A 25,421-nucleotide genomic window follows, 5' to 3' on the forward strand; every position below is an offset into this window, starting at 1 on the left:
AGCAACATCTGGAGAGTCCTCCCAGGATACAGAATGAGGGATACATACTGGTAATAAAAATGCGCTTAAATTTAATATCGGCACCCAGAAAGCAGGTTAGTCTTATAAATAGTGCAACTGTCATAATCTATTAATCACTATTGACCATTGAACTCCATGAAGACTCCCCCGCCCCATTTCTAAAGGATGAGAGTTCCATTCTTAGCCATTAATCAATATCCTCCCTGTCAGAAACCAAATGCCTTATCTGCTATTGCAGAACTGTTTTCATCTGTTTTCTTTTTTTAATTATGACTACCAAGCAAGTAACCACGACCAATAACACAACTTAGGAAGCTATTTGAAGAATGTGGTGTTCAGAAACTAACCTGATGATTATGTTGCAAAGAAACCCAACTCAGATTACACTGGAGAACTGTTAAATGTCATGTGTCTTTGAACAAAGTTGGGCTGAATCACGGAGTAATGTTACTGAAACCCTGATGACTGAGATGTACGTTCTAGCCTACATTCCCCAATAAATAATAGGGGGGAAATGCCATTTGCCTCTCTAATAACACAGCATGTAATGCAGCTCTTTCTGAACTTTTAAGACCCAGGACCTGCCTTCAACATGCATTTGAGGATCCATTTCTCGCTTTTTAAACCATATTTTTTGGTGGAGTAGTAGTGCTGGTGTTGTGACCCACCACAGATCAGACCTCAACCCAGCAGTCAGTCCTGACCTGCCTGCTGAAGACCAATTATATAATGCATGATTTGTTTGTGGTATCAGTACAGTGGCTTTGTGTTCTGGGCTTTAGTTCCACCTTGTTTCTTGAGAAAGTTGCTTGTTCTTTGTAACTAGCAAACAGCAGCCATTTCATAACAAGCCATGGCCCCATGACGGCCATTTTGTGTTGGTGCTACAAAAGTTTTCAGATTTCCAAATGAGCCCCCAAAGGTTAGCAACTCATACTTTATCCAATCCTCAAAGGGTCCATTACATCATCCCCTTCTGAATTTTCCAGACATCTCCTCCGGGTTAAAGGCAGTCCTTTCACAAGCTAGTACAGGCTTGACCTATTTGCCTAGGAAATATTGCTTGTGGTTGGCATTTTGTAGAGGCCATGTTCCTCTCCCTGAGGGAGACATGAAGAACATGGAGGGGGGAAGCTGAAGCTGGAGGGGGGAAGATTAAACCCCAGCTGGGCAAATGGACTGAGGTTGCTTAATCTGTGTCAGTTTCAAACTCCTTGAGGAAACAACCAGGCTTAAAGATTGTAGGGGACAGTGGAGGCTAGCCCCTTAGGGCTAATGGGGCATTAGGACCCCTGGATAGCTAAGTCCAGTCAAAGGCGACTATGGTGTTGCAGCACTCATCTCGCTTCAGGCCGAGAAAGCTGGCATTTGTCCACAGACAGCTTTCTGGGTCATGTGGCCAGCATGACTAAACCGCTTCTGGTGCAATGGAACACCATGACAGAAGCAGGTCATGGGTATGGGACATGGGTGGCACTGTGGTCTAAACCACTGAGCCTCTTGAGCCTGCTGATCAGAAGGTCAGCGGTTCGAATCTCCACGATGGGGTGAGCTCCTGTTGCTCTGTCCCAGCTCCTGCCAACCTAGCAGTTCGAAAGCATGCCACTGCAAGTAGATAAATAGGAACCGCTGTGTGACGGAAGCCAGAGCGCACGGAAACACTGTTTACCTATCCACCAATGTCAACTTTTGTGCCTTCCTTGTTCCCCAACCACTCTGGGCGGCTTCCAGCAAAATATGAAAAATAATAAAATGTCAGGCAATAAAAACTTTTCCTGAACAGGGCTGCCTTCAGATGTTTTCTAAAAGTTGTGTAATTCTTTATCTCCTTGACATCTGGTGGGAGGGCGTTCCACAGGGCAGGTGCCACTGCCAAGAAAGCCCTCTGCCTGGTTCCCTGTAAGTTTACTTCTCGCAGTGAGGGAACCACCAGAAAACCCTCAGAAGTGGACCTCAGTGACTGGGCTAAAACCCACTGCTGAATGTCAAATGTTATATTAGGCCCTCAAGTGAAGAATTTTCCAGTGCTTTTCATGGTCCCTGTCAATGGCCTGTGTGATGTTATCAGTTTTGGAAATATGGCAATATTTTTCATTACAGATGCCATCGAAGGAGGAAGAGGAAGAAGAAAAAGAGGCTTTCGTTTTCATATTATCAGTATGAGAAAAGTGTTTTTGGCCACTCAAGGACACACTGTACCTTTTGCCGACTGGTCACTCCATAAAGTAGGGAAAGTTTTGAAAGAGCGTTGTCCAGTTGATGGCTGGAACGTCCTTGTGTTTAATGTCAGCAGGAAGGGCAATGAAGAGTTGCTAGCACATCGCACCAAGCCTGCCATCTTGGCAGTTCCAGAGACAAAGCACTCTGCACTTGATGTTGGTCCAGTTGCCCTGCAGGTATACAAGTTTTTAATTACCTTGCACTTAGTTCATGCTATCCCTCAGTGAGGCAGAACCGCAAAGTCGCAAATGCTTGAAAGTCATTCTGGAAATATGTGTATCTGTGAAATTATCAGCTGCTAAACCAGATTTTTTGGTTCTAAAAGCAGAGGCTACAGACATGTTGGCAAGCCCAGGAACCTGACATGTAATCAACTTACCTCAGCTGTCTACTAGGCTGGGAAAAGATACCCAGGAGTTTCCTACAGCAATTTGCCTGAAAAGGGCAATTAATGCAAAACTACAAGCTAGCAAGTTTCATAGACTCTTCCAAGCCATAGATGCAGCCTGAATTGAGAGATATTCCTAATTACAAACAAATTGGGCACATGGATTACAGTTAAACCGGCCATGATTTAAATTTTAAAGGTCAGCAAAGTTATTGGATTTTCTTTAGGCTAGCAAAATGTGGAAACTCTTACAGAATAAAACCCTAGTATACAAAAGGAATTATCTGATCATACCAAACAAGAGTTTTGTGGTTTATTCTTTCCACTCTTTGCCTGTGCTTTGGACAAATGTCTTAATTCTGAAGCAGATGCATGAGTGAAATGAACCCGTGAGTTCCCGCAAAGAGAAATTATTTTTAATAGAAACTTAAACTGTACCGATGTCACAGAAACAGATTACACACAGAGACACATGTTCATCCTCTGGACAATGACATTTCTACAGAGGCCATTTTCAGCTGCTGCGAAGAACCTCCATTTTATTTCTCAGGATCTGTCAGGGGGGAAGACACACGCCAGGTGTAGGCCTTTACAACAGAAACGTGTGATTCAAAGAGGTCAGCAAACTTTGCTGAAGAACAGTTGAGCTGGGCAAGGAGCCAGATCTGACAAACTGAAGATCATGCTAGCCTTACATAAATTTTAGAGGAGTTTGTTTTGCTTCAGGTCAAAATGAAAATAAATTGTTGAAATGCCCATTCTGAAGCTCCCTTGCTCCTGTCCTTAATCTTAGATCCAAATTGATTTAGACACGAGATGCATGGACTTAATTATTGTGTGTTCCACAAGGCCCATTCAGGTTGTGTGGCAAGATGCTCTTCTGGCTAAATGTCTGGAGATTAGGGGTTGGGTTGGCTTTGAGTACAGAATTTAGCAATCTCTGAGAGCTTTTTTTTTTTTTTGGGGGGGGGGGAGCACACCAGAAACATTTTCTCATGGTGTTTTCCGCGAGACCCTGCACATTGTGCAAAGGGTTTTTAGACTCATGTTTGTGTCACAGCTGACTCATAGGAAGCTTCGGAAGGAGACAAAAGCCAGGAATTGTGCTCAGGAGTCAAAGGACCAGAATGAAACTCGTCTAGTAATGTAATAGAAGGGGAATGTGGGGAAGCACAGTTTTCAGAACAGGAGGAATGACATCAGACTAACTGACAAAAGCCACATCCACAGCATGCATTTAAAGTGCCGATAAGCCACTTTAAACAGTCATGGCTTGCCCTAAATAATTATGGGCGCTGTAGTTTGTTAAGGGTGCTGAAAGTTGTTAGGAGACACCCCCCACACCCCTCAAAGAGCTATAATTTGCAGAGTTCCCTTTGAAGGTAAAGGTAAAGGTAAGTTCAGTCAAAAGGGACTATGGGGTTAAAACAGCTTCTGGTGCAAAGGAACACCGTGAAGGAAACCAGAGTGCACTGAAACGCCCTTTACCTTCTCACTGCAGTGGTACCTATTTATCTACTTGCACTGGTGTGCTTTCAAACTGCTAGGTTGGCAGGAGCTGGGACAGAACAACAGGAACTCACTCCATTGTGGGGATTCAAACTGCCAACCTTCGATCAGCAAGCCCAGCAGGCTCAGTGGTTTAGATCACTGCGCCACCTGTGTCCCTCCCTGTGAAGAGGGGATTGATTGTTAAACCACTCTGGTAATTGTCGCTCCACGAGGGGAGGGAGGAAAGTGATACCCAGATCAGGACCATAGTGGAGACAGGGTTCCAAACTATATCTCACTCACACAGGCAACTTGCCAATTTCTGTTGTTTTTTTTAAAAAAGGCAGGTATAGGCACAGATACAAATATTATGTATCGCCTAGTTTGACAAGTCATAAAACATAATATCCAGGTGGCTTACAAGCAAGTTGTATGTGATAATCATACAATTGTCCACACCTTATATACGGAGAGGGAATGTGGGCATGGACCTTTGAAGCACCTGAGAAGTATAGAATAATGTTGCCAAGGTGCCTGAAATTCTGCATCGGGAAAGGTTGAATTCTAAAATAGCTGCAAATAATTTTCCTAATTCCTGTTAAATTACTACCATACATGTAACCCTAGGGAATTCAATGGGACTTACGCCCAGGTAAGGAGTATAAGATTGCAGGCTCAAATTGTTTCTGTTAATTATGAGGAACACCAAAAAAACACTAGAAATCCCATTCAACTGGGTTTTGAAACTTCAAGAGCATTGCCCATTAATGTTCACAACAATAAGGGGTAGGAACTTGTTTTTTCCATAAGAAAGAAAGATTAAATTTCCAAGATGCTGAACACACAAACCTCCTGGGCCTGGGAGATTGCCTTTCTGCAGGGCGCTTCATTGCAAATACCTGCATATTTCAGAGGTGAGCCTTTTCCTGGCATTACAATCAGGTCCCCAGGTCAAATTAAGCCCTGGTTTCACCTGTAAGGGCAAGAAGGTTTTCTCCTTTTCAATTTCCCCTAGGTAAGAGATTTAGTTCAAAGCTGCTTTCGCTTTCCTCCAAAGTGGGGAAGGGATGTTGTGCTGCGTACTTTGAATGAGAGATGACTTTGGCCTTCATCTCCCCCCTCTGCTGTGGCCTGCCAGCCTCCTGACCGCAAGGGCAGTGGGAATGAGCCAAGGGAGAAAATTCCTCTGTACGCTTAAGCCAAGGGGTTTCGGGACTGTTAGAGGGACAGCTAAGGTGCATGGCACACAGGCTGAAGAAAAGCTAGCAAGAGACTAACCTGAAATTATTGGGTGTCCTTAGAAGCTTGCTCTGTGCTTGTCCCCCATGGCACACAAAAGGGCAGCCCCGGGGGACTGACTGTTTAGTGACCTTGCTTGCTGAGGAAGGGAGGGCATCTGTGTGGTCTATAAATAGGGGCCATGTGACCCTAAAGGCACATTCCACTTGGCACTGACGGCATGGAGACTCTCAGAGCAACACACACCAGGAGCATGCTGGAAGGCTGCCCACAGGACTTGTATTTCCAAGTCTCCTTGTCACGACCGGGAAGTACAATCTGGGCAAAGTGGGCAGAGCACATGCAGTCAGTGCAGAAGGTCCCAGGTTCAATCCCCGGCATTTCCTGATTCCTGCTTTGCAGGGGGTTGGACTAGATATAATAATAATAATTTATTATTTATACCCCGCCCATCTGGCTGAGTTTCCACAGCCGCTCTGGGCGGCTTCCAATCAAGTGTTAAAAACAATACAGCATTAAATATTAAAAACTTCCCTAAACAGGGCTGCCTTCAGATGTCTTTTAAAGAGAAAATAGCTGCTTATTTCCTTCACATCTGAAGGGAGGGCGTTCTACAGGGCGGGCGCCACTACCAAGAAGGCCCTCTGCCTGGTTCCCTGTAACCTCACTTCTCGCAATGAGGGAACTGCCAGAAGGCCCTCGGAGCTGGACCTCAGTGAACGATGGTGGTGGAGATGCTCCTTCAGGTATACTGGGCCGAGGCCGTTTAGGGCTTTAAAGGTCAGCACCAACACTTTGAATTGTGCTTGGCAACGTACTGGGAGCCAATGCAGATCTCTCAGGACCGGTGTTATGTGGTCCTGGCAGCCACTCCCAGTCACCAGTCTAGCTGCTGCATTCTGGATTAATTGCAGTTTCTGGGTCACCTTCAAAGGTAGCCTCACACATTGCAGTAGTCCAAGTGGGAGATAACTAGAGCATGCACCACTCTGGCAAGACAGTCCGCAGGCAGGTTGGGTCTCAGCCTGTGTACCAGATGGAGCTGGTAGACAGCCGCCCTGGACACAGAATTGACCTGCGCCTCCATGGACAGCTGTGAGTCCAAAATGACTCCCAAGCTGCGCACCTGGTCCTTCAGGGGCACAGTTACCCCATTCAGGACCAGTGAGTCCCCCACACCTGCCCGCTCCCTGTCCCCCCAAAACAGTACTTCTGTCTTGTCAGGATTCAACCTCAATCTGTTAGCCGCCATCCATCCTCCAACCGCCTCCAGGCACTTGCGGTCCCTTCCAGCTCTACAATTCTATGATTTTATGATTCTATGAAACCCTGGAGAGCTGCTGCCAGCCAGTGCCAATATTGCTGTGGTAGATGGGCCAATGGTCTCACTCAAGAACACAGGGTGGTGCCTCCTGCTGTGTCTCTATTTTATTTATATACTTATAAAATTATTATTATTATTCACTGCAGTGTCATAAAAATATCAAAGTGGTTTACAATGCAATTAAAAAATAGTATTTCCTATGTACTCTTCTCGCCACAATACCAATTCTCGCTTAAAATCTCCTGCATCTCTTGATCCCTTATTGCAAACAAACCACTTTCCTGGTGTTTGGAGAAAGAGGAGGATGAACTCTGGCCACCAAAGGAAATTGAAAGGCTGACCTTTGTGGGTAAAAGACAAACACCAGATTTTTTTATTACGTCTTCTAACATTCTTCCAAAGGGCTTGCTTGCAGGCTTTGCCAAGGACAAATGAATAATCCATTTACTACAACCGCATCCCGAATATAACGCTGTACAAACTCATGGTAGAAATATAATTTTATTTTTATGTGCTTCGAGGATGGAATTTTACAAGATGATTAACTTTATTCTAAAATAATAAATGGATGAAACCAACATTGTTTGTGTATTAAAAGAACATCTGTAACACACTTAGCAGGACTAGACTTTTCCTTATGGTGATTAATGCTCAGATCAAGTATTTCCTATAACAATTGGCCACAGAAATATTAGTACAAGCAGCCTGAAGGATGTAGATGGGGATGCCTGTATAATTCTCTTTATTGCAGGGTTTTTCAGTTTAGCCATCTTTATTTCATAGTAGCTGAAGCAAACAAGCAGTAGATAAATTTGGATGCAAAAATGTTAGCTAAAACCCTGTTATGGACACAAACCTTTTATGCAGATATGCCTTCATAAATACATAAGATCCATAATCCCTTTACTAAATGAACATTACAAGTTTGGGGACTCTCCTCTGGCGGAAGTGGTTCGAGGGTAGTGTTTGGCCGCTGGTGAATTTTAGAGGTAATTTTATTTTCAAAGTAAACTGGTGTAGAAATGTGGAGAATTAAAAATTGCTTCACAATGGATTAATACATTTGCGTGGACAGGCAGAGTCCCCCCAACCCCAGGCGACTCCCAAGTGGAATAATGACTCAAGACAACGTGCTATGGGATTAAAATAGGCCACAACTTTATTAAGTTTCGGATGTAGGAAGACCTTGGCTCAGGCATTGGGCGTTTATCCTTCCCAGTCCCAAGCCAGGGATCTGGGGGACATCAGGGTTATCCAGAATGTGTGGGGATTGGGCTGGCTCTGGAGAATGTCTCTTCAAGCAGAGAGTCCGCCCCCCATTTCGCCACCGTCGCAGGGGAGAGCAATGACAACCTCTTGGCGTATGGCCAATGTCTCCCCTCAAGACCCCTTTAGCGGGGAACCCTGAGATCACCGTCGCAAGGGGGGGTCACCGCTTCAAACCCCCCTCCCATTTAGGGAAGATAAAGGATTCCGCCCAAGGCCTGAAACCGCCAAAGTTGTGATGTTTTGCTACAGGGAAGGCAAAACCTGCCAATGCAGGAGAATTCCTTTCTGGCCCTTCAACAGCGACCCTGACGTAGCAGTGCCTACATACCAGTGGAGAAGAGGTTAACCTGCAAAAGGAAGACTTAACTGAGGGAGGGGAGGGTGAGAGAAGCTCTGGAGCGGACTGCCGCTTTGCAGGTAAGATTCACCTTCTGTTGTGTGGGAGGGATGGTCCCTCCCCTTACCTGGCCAATCCCCTGGCAATGCCTCCCTAGGCGGGATTGGGCGATTGGCTGAGGTAGGCAGAGACCTCCAGGTATCCAGCCTGGGGAGGGCGGAGCCAGCCCGTAATACCAGGAGCCGCACTGGGATCCGGGGGCTGCGCGCGACCACGCACAGGCGCCCCCCATTTGATGTGGGGAGCAGTCATTATATTTACATAAGAGACTATAATAAAATACAGTGGTATCTCGGGTTACATACGCTTCAGGTTACATACGCTTCAAGTTACAGACTCCGCTAACCCAGAAATAGTGCTTCAGGTTAAGAACTTTGCTTCAGGATGAGAACAGAAATCGTGCTCTGGCGGCGCAGCAGCAGCAGGAGGCCCTATTAGCTAAAGTGGTGCTTCAGCTTAAGAACAGTTTCAGGTTAAGTACGGACCTCCGGAATGAATTAAGTACTTAACCCGAGGTACCACTGTATAGCGATCAAAATGTATCTTAACATGGTGAAACCTTTCCAGGTACATTCAAAACATCAGTGAACAAAAGGCTAAAGTACAAAAAACATTTGCGGTGCTCTTCTTGAAGTTGTGGTTATTTTGTCTCTGGGATGTTCAGCAATGCAATTATTGGTTGGCTTTCCTTGCATCATGGGATTTAATTGAGTAAGTAGTAACAGGCTGTACCGCCAGCCTGCCTAGTGTGTCCTCAACAGGTTTCGACCTGGCAACTTGCATCCTTTTAACTCGCCTTGATGAGTTGACTGTGAAGTTGTTTATGAATCTCGCCCAGGTTCCAGCTGAACACTTTCACAACATTTATTCCGTAATGTAACATAGATACTAGCCCAAGGGTCAGCAAACTTTTTCAGCAGGGGGCCGGTCCACTGTCCCTCAGACCTTGTGGGGGGCCAGACTATATTTTGAAAAAATATATGAACCAATTCCTATGCCCCACAAATAACCCAGAGATGCATTTTAAATAAAAGCACGCATTCTACTCATGTAAAAACACTAGAGAGTGGGGTCTCTCCCAGCCCTACCTAGAGATGTCTGGATGGAAGCTGGGACTTATCACAATGCAGAACAGATGCTCTACCATTCAGCTACGACTCTTCCCCAAGAATCATACAATCAAGTTGGAAGGGACCCTGAGGATCATCTAGTCCAGCCCCCTGCAATGCAGGAATATGCAGCTGTCCCATATGGGGATTGAACCTTCAACCTTGGTATTATCAGCACCATGCTCTAGCCAACTGTGCTGTCCAGTGAAACACGCCTTCCTTGCCTTGTTAAATGAATCTTTAACAACTCTCGGCTTTCCCAAACTACAGAGATGGGGCACACTCAAAACCATTAATATAATTGTTCACAGAAGAAGAATTTGACCAATTTCATGATATCGGAAGGACAATCATAATGCACAAAAGAAATCAGTTACAAACATGCACTGCAACAATTCCCCTAGGGAGGGAAGAAACATAACTAAAACAACACAATAAATACAAACGGAATAAAATAAAAAGAAATTCATATGGAGGAAGGCTATCAAAAGGCTTGGCGAAATAAAAAGAAAGATGTGGGGTTGCCTGGCTCTGAAAAGGCCACAACATTGGTGCCAGGCAAATCCTTCTGGGGAGAGTGTTCCACAAATGAGGTGCCACCACTGAGAAGGTCAAGGTCTCAGTCACCACCTGTGTGTCTTAGCTGGCAGTAGCAGCTGGAGGAGGGTCTCCAAAGGGTCTCCAGATGCGCTGATATGGAGGCAAGCGAGCCTTCAAGTTCTTGAGGACCAAGCCACATAGGGCTTTTAAGGTAAGCTCGGGCAGTTCAAATTGTTCCCTGATCAGTCTTGCAGGCATTATTTATCTGGCAAGATTATTTGCATGTCTTGAAATATGGAAAACAGAAGTGCTAGAGCCTAAAGTTTAGCCAGACTTCAAAGGTCCAGGAGAATCTTTGGATATAATCTACATGGGATAAGATCACAAATGCTTCAGTTAATTTCAACTCCCTGTTGGCAGATAAATAGCATCCTCCCGTTTTCTTGATGTTTGAATTTAGAGAGGGGCTTAGCACCAATCCGTATAGAATGGCAAACTAGGCAGGGATGATTGGCTGTTTGATAATCTTCGGAAGTTAAAATGGAAAATGGTCCTCTTAGAAATTTTGAAATGGAGTAAGAATCCCTATAAGGAGCTTGGGAGAAAAAACATTGTCAGGAAGCTTGTGAAAGATGTCCACACAACATAATCTTGTGAAAGTGCCAGTTATATTGTTTTAAGTGATAACTAGTAAACTTAGAAAATATAAGCATAGACGCCTAATAAGCTGGCAAAAATGTATAGGACAAGTACAAACACCTGCTGGAAATGTAGAATAAACACCGACAACTGGGAAACACTGGCATGTGAGCGCTCCAATTGTCATAGGCTTTGAAGATGCTCAAACTCAGGACGAAAGGGAGAAACGTGCTAAGAGGAAAGCATATTTGGCAAACTCTCACTGTTATCAACCTTCACCCGGAAACCTATGTCCCCACTGTGGAAAGATGTGTGGATCCAGAATTGGCCTCCACAGTCACTTACAGACTCACTGCTAAAACCCTGTTTGTGGAAGACAATCTTACTCAGCCATGAGTGATTGCCAAAGAAGAAAGAAGAGGAATGGAAAATGGTGCCTTCTTACCTGTGGCTCTCCAGATGTTGTTGGACTCTAGCTGGTGTTTCCTATTTGACCTCATCAGAGGAAAAGGTAAAGGGACCCCTGACCATTAGGTCCAGTCGTGGCCGACTCTGGGGTTGCGGCACTCATCTCGCTTTATTGGCCGAGGGAGCCAGCATACAGCTTCCGGGTCATGTGGCCAGCATGACTAAGCCGCTTCTGGCGAACCAGAGCAGCGCACAGAAACACCGTTTACCTTCCTGCCGGAGTGGTTCCTATTTATCTACTTGCACTTTGACGTGCTTTCGAACTGCTAGGTTGGCAGGAGCAGGGACCGAGCAACGGGAGCTCACCCCTTTGCGGGGATTCAAACCATTGACCTTCTGATCGGCAAGCCCTAGGCTCTGTGGTTTAACCCACAGCGCCACCCCCGTCCCTTTTTAGAGCAGTTAGAGAGCCATTAAATCAGTGGTTCCCTGGGGGCACTAAGATTCCCTTGGGGGGGTGCTAAAAGGCAGGGGGGTGGAATGGGCCATGGGATGTGTAACAGACTATCAGGACTTTGAGAAGCTGGCATCACTGGGTCATGTTCATCAACTGTGTAATATTTAAGTGGATGCTCAATAAATGTGCAATTAATTATTACAGTCTTGAAATTTTATTTTATCTTCCTTAGTGGGTCACGCAAACCATGATTCTGAATAACGTTTTTTATAGGGTAGGGAAGGGAGCACTGGAGACAAAGAAGAACACCAAAAGAAACACACATAGATTGCTTGTATATTTAAAATAATTTATTTGTAGAAAATATTGAGTATATACATGACTGCAGTAGAAATATAACAACATATACAAATTCTTCATAGATAAATGTGTTTAGAACAGAGACAAAGCATGAGCATTTTTTGAACTGTGGAAAGGCAACATACAAATAAAATTATGTATATTTATGTCTGTAGAAGAGCCTGGGTTCAATCCCACTGTTCTCCAGATTTAAGTGCCAGGTAAGTAAAGGTAAAGGTACCCCTGCCCGTATGGGCCAGTCTTGACAGACTCTAGGGTTGTGCGCTCATCTCACTCTAGAGGCCGGGAGCCAGCGCTGTCTGCAGACACTTCCGGGTCACGTGGCCAGCGTGACAAAGCTGCATCTGGCGAGCCAGCGCAGCACACGGAACGCCGTTTACCTTCCCGCTAGTAAGCGGTCCCTATTTATCTACTTGCACCTGGGGGTGCTTTCGAACTGCTAGGTTGGCAGGCAAGTGCCAGGTAGCAGGCTCAGAAAGTAAAACCCTTCTTCGGAGAACTGCTGTCAGTCAGAACAGACATCACTAGGCTAGATGGAAAAATAGAGGCTGACCAGGCATAATGCAGCTTCCCGCATTTCCTAAAGGCAATTAATTCTGCCTGTTCCAGTGGAGACGAATCGGATTTAATAATAATAATAATAATAATAATAATAATAATAATAATAATAATAATAATAATAATATATTTATACCGTGCTCAATTGGCTGGGTTTCCCCAGCCACACTGGCCAGCTCCCAACAGAATATTAAAAACACGATAAAACATCAAACGTTGTAAACTTCCCTAAACAGGGTTGCCTTCAGAAGTCTTCTAGAAGTCACGTAGCTGTTTATTTCCTTGACATCTGATGGAAGGGCATTCCACAGGGCTGGTGCCACTACCAAGAAGGCCCTCTGCCTGGTTCCCTGTAACAACACTACTTGCAGGGAGGGAACTGCCAGAAGGCCCTCAGAGCTGGACCTCAGTGTCTGGGCTGAATGTTGGGGGTGGAGATGCTCCTTCAGGTATACTGTGCCAAGGCCATTTAGGGCTTTAAAGGTCAGCACCAACACTTTGAATTGTTCTTGGAAATGTACTGGGAGCCAATGTAGGTCTTTTGGGACTGGTGTTATATAGTCTTGGTGGCTGCTCCCAGTCACCAGTCTAGCTGCCACATTCTGGATTAGTTGTAGTTTCCGGGTCACCTTCAAAGGTAGCCCCACATAGAGAGCATTGCAGTAGTCCAAGCGGGAGATAACTAGAGCATGCACCACTCTGGCGAGACAGTCCATGGGCAGGTAGGGTCTCAGCCTGCATACCAGATGGAGCTGGTAGACAGCCGCCCTGGACACAGAATTAACCTGCGCCTCCATGGACAGCTGTGAGTCCAAAATGACTCCGAGGCTGCGCACGTGGTCCTTCAGGGGCACAGTTACCCCATTCAGGACCAGGGAGTCCTCCACACCTGCTCACCCCCTGTCCCTCCAAAACAGTACTTCTGTCTTATCAGGATTCAACCTCAATCTGTTAGCCACCATCCATCCCCCAACTGCCTACAGACACTCACACAGGACCTTCACTGCCTTCAATCTGTGGTGTAGCTTGTTTGTGGGATTACAGACAAGGGTTAGAGACAGAGGGTTGTTTTAAAGCAAGTTGAATGTGGTACGGATAGGCAGGTGCAATAGCAGAAGAAGGAAGATGTATGTGCATATTGTGGTGGAATAGATTTGGCAGGTTTTTGAAGCATAATGAAAACTTGCAATATCTAGTAATCAGAAATAATAGGAATATGGGTTTAGATCCCCATATACCTCTCTCATATCCCCACCAACCCTCTGAAAAAAATCACACCAAAGTATTAGGTCAGCGGCACAGCACCTTACTTGCCAGCAGAAGGTCCCACCTTCAAATGGGATGCTGGTGGCGCTGTGGTCGATCAGAAGGTTGGCGGTTCGAATCCCTGCGACAGAGTGAGCTCCCATTGCTCTGTCCCAGCTCCTGCCAACCTAGCTGTTTGAAAGCACGCCAATGCAAGTAGATAAATAGAGTGTAAGTATTCTGTGCAACAATAGCACACTCTTTTGTTCCACATACTCAATGATTTATAGTCTTGGAGTTCTTTCTCAGCTGAATTTCACACTCTGATGTTCTCTTACGCAAGTTCTCAATCCAGCTATTCTGTATCGTTTTCCCCATCCCAAATACTGAATGTATATTGTTGACACGCATATTCTTTCCAGATGTTATAAGTTCCCCAAAGCCTTCTTGGTGCGAAAAGGCATAAGCTGATCTCCGCGAGCTAGCTCTGTGCGTTTGGTGAATCTGGATCGGTAACGGGCTCTGTTTCTTCTGAGCCCTGTTCAAAATCTGTACCTTTAGGAAAGAGGGGAAAAACAGTTTACATTGATATGGAAAATAATCTTCCTTTTGTAAACACTGACTAGTTTTCAGATCTGAATTATATTGGCAAATCCTTGACAGATCAGTTTCCAGTGAAAAGGCCGGTACCCTGTTGTTTGAGGGAAGGCCTAAGAAGTACAACTTCTGATTTCAGCCACACCTTTGCCAAACCACAATCCCTAAATTTAAATGTATGTTGTTGCCGCTGCTGCAAGGATTCCTTTCCCCAAATACACTGCTTTCACAACACTTTTGAAATGCGAAAGGATATTTTGATTAAAGCCGTTGGCATATTCTCTGCAGCATTTTCACCACTCTGATATATATGTTCTGTATGCTCCAAAATAATACGCAATAGAGGACCTGGTGTACACATAAAATCACCACTGTAATATAATCAGGGTTCTCAAAACTATTTTAGGAACATCCCCAGACTGACATTAAAGGGAGGGCTTGTACATGCATAAAGTGGGAACCACTCCATGCTGGAAAATATGTCCACCACACTGTTGACATGAAAGCAATCTTCTCTTGGGCATCAAGCTCAAAACTGGCAAGTTCTCCCAGTTTGAAGCAAAAGGGACTGGGCATCTATGATGTCACAAAGCACTTTCCCTAATCTTCCTGGAAAAGTTTTTCTGATTAAAAATGGTTTGGGACTTACTGTGTGATTATTTAATGCAACATCGGCCAACTTGAACCCAAAAGGTGTACATAAAAGGGATTGGAATTGCTTTAAATGTTTCACTGCTGTGGCATACCTGATCACTCAATGTTGGGTTCAAATCTATCTTCAGAAAACGAAACGCTATCACGGGCGCAACGGAAGCCACAGTGGTCAAGAGAATGATGAGCCAAACGTTTATCTGCTCCAAGGAGTTCCAAGCATTTCCTGCATCAGTACAGAAGAAAGAAATATTTTGGTAGGAATACCAGTTGGGTGGTGACAGCTTGCAGTTGTGGGACAATGGGACACGCTAAGCAATCTTTAATTCCTTAGGTTAACACATGATTCTAATTCTAAAGTGCTTAGATTACACGAGCTATACAAAAATGCATATATATATATATATATATACAGAGAGAGAGAGAGAATAAAAGAACAACATGTTTTGGCAACATCTAAAAACATGACATCATACAAAATACCACACATATTCCAGAGGATAATATAGATTTAGAGTTGGCATTGAGAAATATGTAGGACAGGGAAAATGATGTACACTCTGCTCATCAGCTTGCTTGCAATTACTCACTGCCAGTTCCACTTCTGTAGGAACGGGCAGATTTTCTCTGCGTTTCTTTTAAAACTTATGAAGACACATAGAAGAGGGCCACAAATTTATATCGGGGTGGTGGTGGTGTTTTGGCCAGTTTACCTTTCACAGCTTCCTTCAAGGAAGCCTGGGAATTTATGGTGCGGATATTACCGAGCTTAGAATTGTCTCTTAAATTCTCTCTTAAGAGGTCTCCCTCACAGAAATAAATTCCCTGAGTGGTTTAAGAGTCAATCCCTCTTCAAAGGGAACTCTGGGTTTTTTTTTTACTTAATAAAAACTCTTAGTACCCTGAAGTATCTACAATTCCGGGATTCTTTGAGGGAAGCCATAACTGTTTAAAATGATAAAATACAGCCATACCTTGAATCCTGAACGCCTTGGTACTTGGACATTTCAGCTTCCGAAAGCCGCAAACTGGAAGTGAGTGTTCCAGTTTGCGAACGTTCTTTGAAACCCGAATATCCGACGGGGCTTCCGATTGGCTGCAGGAGTTTCCTGCAGTCAATCCGAAGCTGCATTTTGGTTTCCAACGTTTTGGAAGTCGAATGGACTTCCAGAATGGATTCCTTCTGACTTCCAAGGTACGACTGTACTGCTTTAAATGTATAGGGCAGATGTGGCCACTGGGACTCTGGCAGAGGTGCCAACTTGAATAAAATATTGTAACATAACACAGTACGCACACACCATTTGAATGGGAATGGCCAACAACTTTTGGGGGGCTTGCCCCCCTCAAATATTTTATTGTGGTGGCTGAAGTGCCCACAGCCCCTAGGAGTTGGCTCCTATAGACTCTGGCATTGCATTCCCTGGCACTGCACTCACCTCTGGGTCCACCTTTGTTTCTGTTGCCCCTCACTTCCCCACCTCTCTCTTGCCCTGCCTCACCTTGGCTTTGGCCCTCCCGCACCCCCGTTCGACAGAACCGGGTACGCCATCCAACAGTGACCTCTCTCTACCATGGTTTCAGCGCACAATGAAAATAAAGCTGTTTGGACACATGTTTGGACCCATCAGCCTATTTATATTTGTGTTGGGATGTGGTAGATACACACTTCCTAGCCTCCTCGGTGATCAAAGCCTGAGGGGAAAGGCAGAACGCATAAGCAAAGATGGACTGGAAGTTGTTTAAGGGAGGTTGGTCCAAGGTTTAGATAATGACAGGTATCCCTGTTCTGGAGGGCGTCCAGCAAGCCCCAACTGTTCTCAGTGACATAAACTTGTTTATCTCAAGGCTTCAAATGGTAGGAGACGGTTCCAGGCATCCTCATTTTAAGGGAAGCATCTTTGCTTCCTGTTGCTCACTTTTGGCTACCAGAGCTACTTTGTGAAGCAACAGAGTCATCCTCTAACATCAGCCTAGTCCATCTGGGGCTTAGCGATTCCTGGCAGTGCCTTTTGCAATAAAGCTTTCGGGGGAATGACATTCTCCAACGGCATGCGGTCCGGACCGCACTGTATGCAGTCTTACTGGGCCTTTGGAGAAGCCTCCTCAGTGGCTGCCTTCTCTCAGTGCTGGAAAAATTATCTTTCCTCGGGGACATGCCAAAATACAAGCCCAGGAATTTATTTATTTATTTAAACAAACCGGTGCCAACATCCAAGGATATGATAGAGACTAAACCACTGAGCCTCTTGAGCTTGCCGATCAGAAGGTCGGTGGTTCACATCCCCGTGACAGAGTGAGCTCCTGTTGCTTTGTCCCAGCTCCTGCCAACCTAACAGAAAGCACGCCAGTGCAAGTAGATAAATAGGTACCACTATGGCAGGAAGGGAAATGGTATTTCCCTGTGCTCTGGCTTCCGTCACAGTGCCCCGTTGTGTGAGAAGCAGTTTAGTCCTGCTGGCCACATGACCCGGAAAGCTGTCTGTGGACAAACACCGGCTCCCTCGGCCTGAAAGCAAGAAGAGCGCCCCAACCCCATAGTCGCCTTTGACTGGACTTAACCATCCAGGAGTCCTTTACCTTTTCCCTTTATATGGTTACCTGCATGAGCATTGTTTTGCCCACTCGGTGATTCTTTACTCACCTACAAAAGGGAAGTGGTTGGGAAATAAATAAAAAATGCCATCACTGTGCATCGCAAACAAAATGGCAAAATACACAGCGATGCTACCCCAGATGAAGAAGTGATTAATTCCTGTCCAATAGCTAGTATCCAGTGCAATCTACAAAAAGAAATAGTATGCATTTAGGCATGGAGGTAACAGTATTGACACATAAGGTTATTAGAGGACATCAGTCGTACATATTTATCTCAGCACTGTATTACTGCATACAAATTTGGAGGGAGGGGGAGTCTCAATAATTAAATGATGATCAGCCTTTTTTCTCTTTACCTGAACACTGACCACTATGATCAAAGAGGTTGCGACTGTGACTGCGAAAGACTGGTAGTCGGCAATATGGTTCCCATCTTCTCCAACTGCATCATAAAAAGCACCATAGGGGATGAAGAAAAGAACGACCGACGTGTAGATTCCATGTGCTATGCAGATGAAAAATCTGCGCTTGTTGAACAGGAGATTTAATTGCCCAGGTTCATACAGCTTTGGAAAACGGAGGCAGCTCTGCTCATTCACATCCTGCAAAATATGCATCGACTTGAGTTTTAACAGCATCATGACGTCCAACGATAAAGGAGTGTCACCACCCCCATCGTTCTGCCTGGACGCTGAGGTCCAGCGCCGAGGGCCTTCTGGCAGTTCCCTCATCGCGACAAGCAAAGCTACAGGAAACCAGGCAGAGGGCCTTCTCGGTAGTGGCACCCGCCCTGTGGAATGCCCTCCCACCAGATGTCAAAGATATAAACAACTCCCTGACATTCAGAAGACATCTGAAGGCAGCCCTGTTCAGGGAAGTTTTTAATGCGTGATATTTTAGTGTATTTTTGGTCTTTGTGGAAGCCGCCCAGAGTGGCTGGGGAAACCCAGCTAGATGGGCGGGGTACAAATAATAAATTATTATTATTATTATTATTATTATTATTAAATTCAGTAGTTTAAAGGATGGGCATATCAGAGGCAAAAGGACTTTCATTTTCAGTAAGACCCCAGAAGCAAACCCCAATACCTTTTTATTTACTCTTTTTAATATCTGTCTGTCTGTCTGTCTGTCTGCCTGCCTGCCTGCCTGTCTACCTATCATCTATCTATAATTTTTACTGGATTTACAATTTAATTTTACATTCACACATATAATAGAACAAAAAAGTGCAGAATTCTCCGAATTCTCGGACTTCCTTCCTCCCCTCCGTGGAGTCCGCTAATAACCATTTTCTACTGCATACCATATCATCCTCTATTTGTCCATAAAATTCTATTTATATCCATAGTTCTTTTCACACTGCAAGTGTTATTTCAATCCTGCTAATGTTTTTAACTGTTTAGAGTGTTCCCTCAAATAAATTACACACACACACCCCAGTCCTTGTTAAAGTTTTTATCATCCTGGCTCCTGATTTTTCCAGTCATTTTAGCCATCTCAGCATACTCTTTTTAATATCAATGTGCACATCCAATGGTCAAACTAGAGATGACATTAAATGTGTGTGTTATGTACTGAGCCTGGGTCCTAGAACAATAAGCTAGTAGGATCCTAGAAGGCAGCAACCTGATTGGCCTGCAGGAGCAACCCAATCAGGCCACAAGAGGAAGTGAATCAGCCTATCACTAGAACAATAGGCAGGGAGGACCCTAGAATGCTGCAGGAACAGCCCAATCAGGCTCCAGGAGGAGAACAGAATCAACCAATCACGTGGGACCCATTGTGAAAATAGTGTATATCCAGAGGTCTTTGGAAGGGAATTCAATCACTGTTCCTATGAGCTGGAATAAAGAGTGAGGGATGGAATCTATGCTACCCAAAGCAGTTGCCATCAGCAAAGACAGATTTAGGGGAGCACAACCAATTTCATAACTGAAAGGAAAGGGAGATTGTGCTGTACATATCTTATGAGGCACGAATTCTTGCAATTAGACTTGCAATTGCCAGGTGCCAAGAACCTTCTGTTCCTCTGGATCCCAGACACCTTTAACAAACTGGCTGCATGCTGTATCCTTAATATCTGAAGCCTTCCACCACGGCAGATTTTTGTCTTAGTTTGTAATCTCAGTTCTTAAAGTTAGGCATAAACTGGGACTGTAACACCTGAGTGTTGACTCCAGATTCAAATCAAATCTGGCTTCTTCCCCTTTTAGAGGGATTGCTATATATATTCCTGGGCAGAGAAGTTGCTGGATGGACTGTGCTGAAGGCAGATTAATCTAGAACATGCCAAAATGTGTACCTGATCAAACAATCCCATCGCTAGTACGGGCAGAGAAGTATATACAATGTTGAAGAGGGTGATAAACCACTGGTCATAAACAGTCTGAAAAGATAACACAAATAGAAAGTTAAAAGTATGCTCAGAGATGTCACCTTTCAAATAAATAAATAGTACTGCCCCCTTTCATAATTTATTCTTTTTCTTGTAGGCACAGAAGCAGAAGGGAGCCCAGATCCCAAGGCCTTGAGTTCTCCTACAAAGTTCAGCGTAGACTTATGCCTAGGTCTTCGTAGCGTTTTGGTAAGCAGGGAGCCTAGCGGATAAAGTTGTACAAATCGCAATCTGTGATATTCTCTACTTTAGACATTCCATTCTGCGAGACGGACCTCCTAGGAACCGGTCTCGTAAAAGTCACAGTTACTCATATCTTTTACATTCCTGAAGTTGTAACGGGATTTATAAACACATAAGAAGCAGCATTTCAATAGAAATGGGAAGTGCCCTAATCATCTGTTTCCCATTTGGACAATTAGCAAAAAAATGCACTGGAGAAATGAACAGAGTTGAACAGCAAGTATTCTTTCTGAAACATTAGCCAGCCACTGCATTAACCAATGGCTTTGGGGAATAACACTGGGTGGGGTAAACGACTATTTCGCAGATAATCAGAATCTAGAAGGTTATCACAAACCTCTGAGAGGAGACAAGAACTCCCATGCTATTAAAATAATAAAATAAAATAAGCTTTTCACCATGAGTTTTTATACGGTTTGGCTTTATTGCAATTAAATTAAATTAAATTAAAAACATATTCATGGACAGGATAATTGTTTCCACATTTTGTTAAGGAAACTTTTCCTTGAAGCCCGGTTTGACAATGGCATATTGTCGTAAATAAGATAAATAAAGCTAGGAGACAAAATACTTGTAATTGGCTTGAGACCTTACTTTCTGAAGATGCAGACAAGTGTATGGGACCAGGCAACTGATAAACTCTTGTTAAGTTTAAGAGCATAGGAGGCAGACAGGAGTATGTTGATACTACACATGTATACTGGTTTTTGACTGGTTTTAACTCATCACAGCTTCTTCAGTGAACCAGAGGATTGTAGTTTGACAAGTGTGCTCCCAGCATCTCTAGGTAAAGCTAGGAGACCCCTGTATGAGAACTGCTGCCAGCCCGTGTAGGCAACACTGAGTGAGACAGGCTAAGGCAGCTTCCTAGTCTGAGCAACAAGCAGACTCAGATCATTACTATTACAGTGGTACCTTGGTTCTCAAATGCCTTGGTACTCAAATGCCTTGGTTCCCAAATGCCGAAAACCCAGAAGTGTTCCAGTTTTGGGACATTTTTCAGAAGCTGAATGTCTGATGCAGCTGTCAGCTATTGTTTCCAGGGTGCCTGCACCAATCAGAAGCTGTGCCTTGGTTTTCGAACATTTCGGAAGTCAAACGGACTTCCAGAACAGATTAAGTTTGGCACTTTTGTTTTTGCTATTTTTGAGTTTTTGAGATTTTTTCCAGTTCATTTGTTTTTGTGACTGTGTGGAACCCAGTTCAGCTACTGATTGATTACAGAGGGGTGTCAACGCATGCAGAATTACCGTATTTTTCACTCTATAAGACGCACCAGACCACAAGACGCACCTCGTTTTTGGAGGAGGAAAGCAAGAAAAAAAAAAATTCTGAATCTCAGAAGCCAGAACAACAAGAGGGATCGCTGCGCAGCGAAAGCAGCGATCCCTATTGCTGTTCTGGCTTCTGGGATAGCTACGCAGCCTGCATTCACTCCATAACACACACACACACACACATTTCCCCTTACTTTTTAGGAGGGAAAAAGTGAGTCATAGAGCAAAAAATACGGTATTTATCTTAACATTACAATGTTATCTGAGTTTCAACGAGGCATCTGAACAATTGTGTTTGTTTTCTGTCATCTACCAAAAAACCAAAAACAGGCTTTAAGAAACTAGTCCTATTAAACACATAGGAGGAAACATTTTGTTTTCTGCATTGTGAAGCTAAGCGCCAAGAACCTACCTGGGCTGAAAAGCCACAGAAGAAGCCAAACCAGAAATGGACCAGAGTGAAGGCAACGTTTTTGTAGAAGAAGTAACACAAGAACTTGCACATCCGGAAGTATGACCACCTGCCATGAACAAGCAAGAGTCTTTGAAGGTATCTGAACTGAGCAAAAGAATAGTCACTGTTCAGAATCGCCTGACTGCCTTCCTGGCCACTGATGCCGACACCTATATGGGCACCTGCAAACAACCAACAGGGAAATAAATGAAAATGTGTAGCAATAAAAAAACCCAAAATATGCTGTATCTTTCTACTTTTGTCCTTCCAGGCTGTGACGTCTTAAATAGTCCATTCTGTTTTCTTTCCTTTTTTTATCTTAGGCTGGCATCTTTTTTGGTTAAAAAATCAATTTTTTTTTTTAAATAACAAAAAACGAGAAGTTAAACAGTGGCCACTGAACATATCTCAGGGGGTGGACCAGCATCTGCTTTTCCTGGGGAGGGGGAGAAATGTAACTCAGTTTGAATTTACACGTGAGCCTACCAAATTCATCCTTGCAAACCAAAACACAGCTATCCTTCAGAATTCACTCTCATTTTTGTTTAGCCACTCAACCATTGTTTACAAAAAAATGCACATATTAGAAGGAAGTGTGAATAAAAATGAATATATTAGGGAAGATAACTCATCAAAAATGCATTTTATTAGGAGAAATTGCTTGCAAGAAAAGGTGGATATTAATTCGAACATGCATGCAAAAATATGTTTCTTAGGAAAAATTCACGCTACAGTGATTATGAATCTTCATGGGGATTCTGAAATAAGAAAAAAGATTGCTACAAAATTGTGGGGAGCTGAATTTAAGATCAGAAAAAACGAGAAACTGACAGCTCCTACCATCCTTACCTCCAGGTGGGTTAGGGCAAAGACTTCCTATCTGAAACCATGGAGAACAGTTGCCAGGCAGTTTAGGAATCAACACTGAGCTAGCAGTCTGGATAAGTATAATACAGCTTTCTATGTTCCTATCTTTGTAGGAAAGCGGAATATTGCAGCAAAGCGGAATATTGCAAGCCTGCAATCTTATACCCACTTAGGGAAGGAGGATAAATCCTATTCAGTTCACATTTAAAGGTGAAGCTCCCTAATTTGCCCTTTCTGAAACAATACAAGGACTGAAACACAGACATCCAAAATGTGCACTTCTCTTAATTTTGCTATGCAATTCTCTAGCCAAGTAATGTGCATGGAAATGTATTCACTGAGAAAGGTGTACATAAAAATGCACGTTTTTAGTGAAAATTAAATACAAAATGCCATAAGGAAAATTGTGTTGCAAAAACTGCACACAAATGTGTATATTGGGACAAATTTTGCAGTAAATCGCTTATGGGTTTTCCTGAGGGCTTGCTTTAAAAAACTGCAAAGTGGTGTTCTCTTTTTTAGCAAGAGAACAAACCATATTTCAGGAGCATTATCAGTGCTGAATATTAGGGGTTATTCTAATGATGATTACTTCCCATGGTACCTCATTATACTTTGGAATACTTCACCAACTGGAACATTAATCCTGTTTAATTTGGATGACACTCAAGAGGCTAGAGGTCATATTGGTAATTTTTGAAGTCCTATAGTTCACTAACATTCTTTTAGTTCTAGCCAATGTTGTTTTAGAGGCCCAAGAATTTAAAGAACCTCTTTCTGAGCATTCTAACAGGGCAGATAATTCAAAGGAAAGATCACGCAGAAGAAGAATACTCTGTGGCAACCTCTCCATTCAAATCCATGCTGAAATTTAGATTTCAGAGGTTCTTAGTCTTCTCCTTGAGGTGTTAGCTTCCTAGATATATGACTCATTTGACATGGAGGGACATTCTGAATGGGCACAATCCCAAATCCTATACATCCAACCAAACATATAATGATAAACAGAAAATAATCCTGAGGGTGTCCTACAAATGAGCCCTTTAATTGGCTGTTTGACACCTTTATTTGCACAAAATGGCTATTCATACTTGGTTTCATCAGAATTTCTCAGTTGGCAAATCCCATTAAAATGCATTTCAAAATCCACTTTAGGCAAAAAAAAATTGTCAACTCTAGCAAACTACAAACATGCACCACTGCTTCCTTCATTCCCTACATAATATGCATCTCAGTCTGTCATATCCTCTCTAACAAATGGCACACCAATCCCAAATGCATTTACTTGGAAGTAAATGTAGGGCCTATCAGGTAAAGGTAAAGGACCCCTGGACGGTTAAGTCCAGTCAAAGGCAACCCAACTATGGGTTGTGGCGCTCATCTTACTTTTCAGGCCAAGGGAGCATGCATTTGTCCGCAGACAGCTTTCCAAGTCATGTGGCCAGCCTGACTACATTGCTTCTGGCGCAACAGAACACCGTGACAGAAACCCAAGCACATGGAAACGCCGTTTACCTTCCTGCTGCAGCAGTACCTATTTATCTACTTGCGCTGGTGTGCTTTCGAACTGCTAGGTTGGCAGGAGCTAGGACAGAGCAACAGGAGCTCACTCCGTCACAGGGATTGGAACCCCCAACCTTCTGATCGGCAAGCCCAAGAGGCTCAGCGGTTTAGACCACTGTGCCACCCACGTCCCTAATGGATGCATATCGACCCAAGTCCTCCTGTGCTTAGCATCCCTCCCTTCGAAAGCAAAGCAGAAGGGATTTTCTCCCCCAGAGTTTCACTATTCTTCACATGAGGGGATACTTAAGAAGTTTGTTGTGATAAATCTGCTCCACTTCCCAGTGGGGAGGAGTTGCGGTAGACCACGTGGCCACCCACTCCCCACCGGGGGCGGGGGACTCTGTCCCCCGTTGCCTGGGGGATCCCCGCCATGTCAGAGCCTGGCCAGCCAACCCACTGGCCGGGGGGGCGTGGCCAGGGCCATTTAAATGGAGGAGCGAGCCAGAGGACTTCCTCTTTGGCCCGCTTCCTCAATCACCCGCCCTCCCTCCCTATTTTGCAGGTTAGGCAACGGCCTTGCTATGGACTTCGGTTGGTCGCCTTGGTTGTCCGAGGGGCCTGGTAGGAATTTTTCCACTTGGCAAATTGGCACTGGCCACTTGGTTTTCACCTACTTCGTAGCAATCGTCACAACTTTGTTAGGGTTGCGGTTAGGCATTGTTTGACCTTGTGTGGGGGAGGGGAGGTGTGGCCATCACCTGCCCCTCCATGCTTAAGGGTATTCCATTAAAGAAATCCGGGGGTGTTGATCTAGTCTGAAGCCCGGCTGGGGGGCTAGGGCCTTGACACGACCCCGACGGGAACACCAGGGGGAGCTTCAGTTGGTTCGCATCGATGGGGCTCCCCCTACCGGTGGCTTACCCTTACTGGACTTCCTGCACAATGGGCAGGAGTCAGATATAGTTAGGTCCAATCAATGCCTAAGCCAATACCGCTCACGTTCTGTAATTTCAATAAAGTTGTGGCCAAAATTTGCCCAATAACATAAACCTAATATCCGTGTCCTTGTGCGAGTTATTTTCAACGAGGGGGTGGCTGTGGGGTCTCGACACGCAAATAGCTGAACTTTCTCACCATTCCCAGCCAGGATACAGAATATCACCTT

The 25,421-nt window shown here is 44.3% G+C and overlaps 2 protein-coding genes across 2 annotated transcripts in view; both read right to left on the minus strand.

Moving 5' to 3' along the window:
• The window catches only part of LOC114584435 (NAD(P) transhydrogenase, mitochondrial-like), a 69,829-nt gene extending 64,312 nt beyond the window's left edge, over positions 1-5,517 (minus strand). Inside the window, exons 1-2 of the mRNA XM_028706308.2 lie at positions 5,399-5,517; positions 2,221-2,411 (exon numbers count right to left, since the gene is read on the minus strand). Of these exons, the coding sequence (XP_028562141.2) occupies positions 2,221-2,359 (139 nt within the window). The 5' untranslated portion in view covers positions 2,360-2,411; positions 5,399-5,517. The remainder of the gene's footprint in view (positions 1-2,220; positions 2,412-5,398) is intronic.
• Positions 5,518-12,702: 7,185 nt separating this feature from the next.
• Positions 12,703-25,421, minus strand: part of ATP8B4 (ATPase phospholipid transporting 8B4 (putative)) — a 111,953-nt gene continuing 99,234 nt past the window's right edge. Inside the window, exons 24-29 of the mRNA XM_077918800.1 lie at positions 21,842-22,065; positions 19,817-19,900; positions 17,868-18,113; positions 17,558-17,696; positions 15,009-15,139; positions 12,703-14,220 (exon numbers count right to left, since the gene is read on the minus strand). Coding sequence (XP_077774926.1) covers positions 13,942-14,220; positions 15,009-15,139; positions 17,558-17,696; positions 17,868-18,113; positions 19,817-19,900; positions 21,842-22,065 — 1,103 coding nt within the window. The 3' untranslated portion in view covers positions 12,703-13,941. The remainder of the gene's footprint in view (positions 14,221-15,008; positions 15,140-17,557; positions 17,697-17,867; positions 18,114-19,816; positions 19,901-21,841; positions 22,066-25,421) is intronic.

This window comes from Podarcis muralis, chromosome 14 (genome assembly GCF_964188315.1).
Source record: "Podarcis muralis chromosome 14, rPodMur119.hap1.1, whole genome shotgun sequence".
In the NCBI taxonomy this organism is placed as follows: domain Eukaryota; kingdom Metazoa; phylum Chordata; class Lepidosauria; order Squamata; family Lacertidae; genus Podarcis; species Podarcis muralis.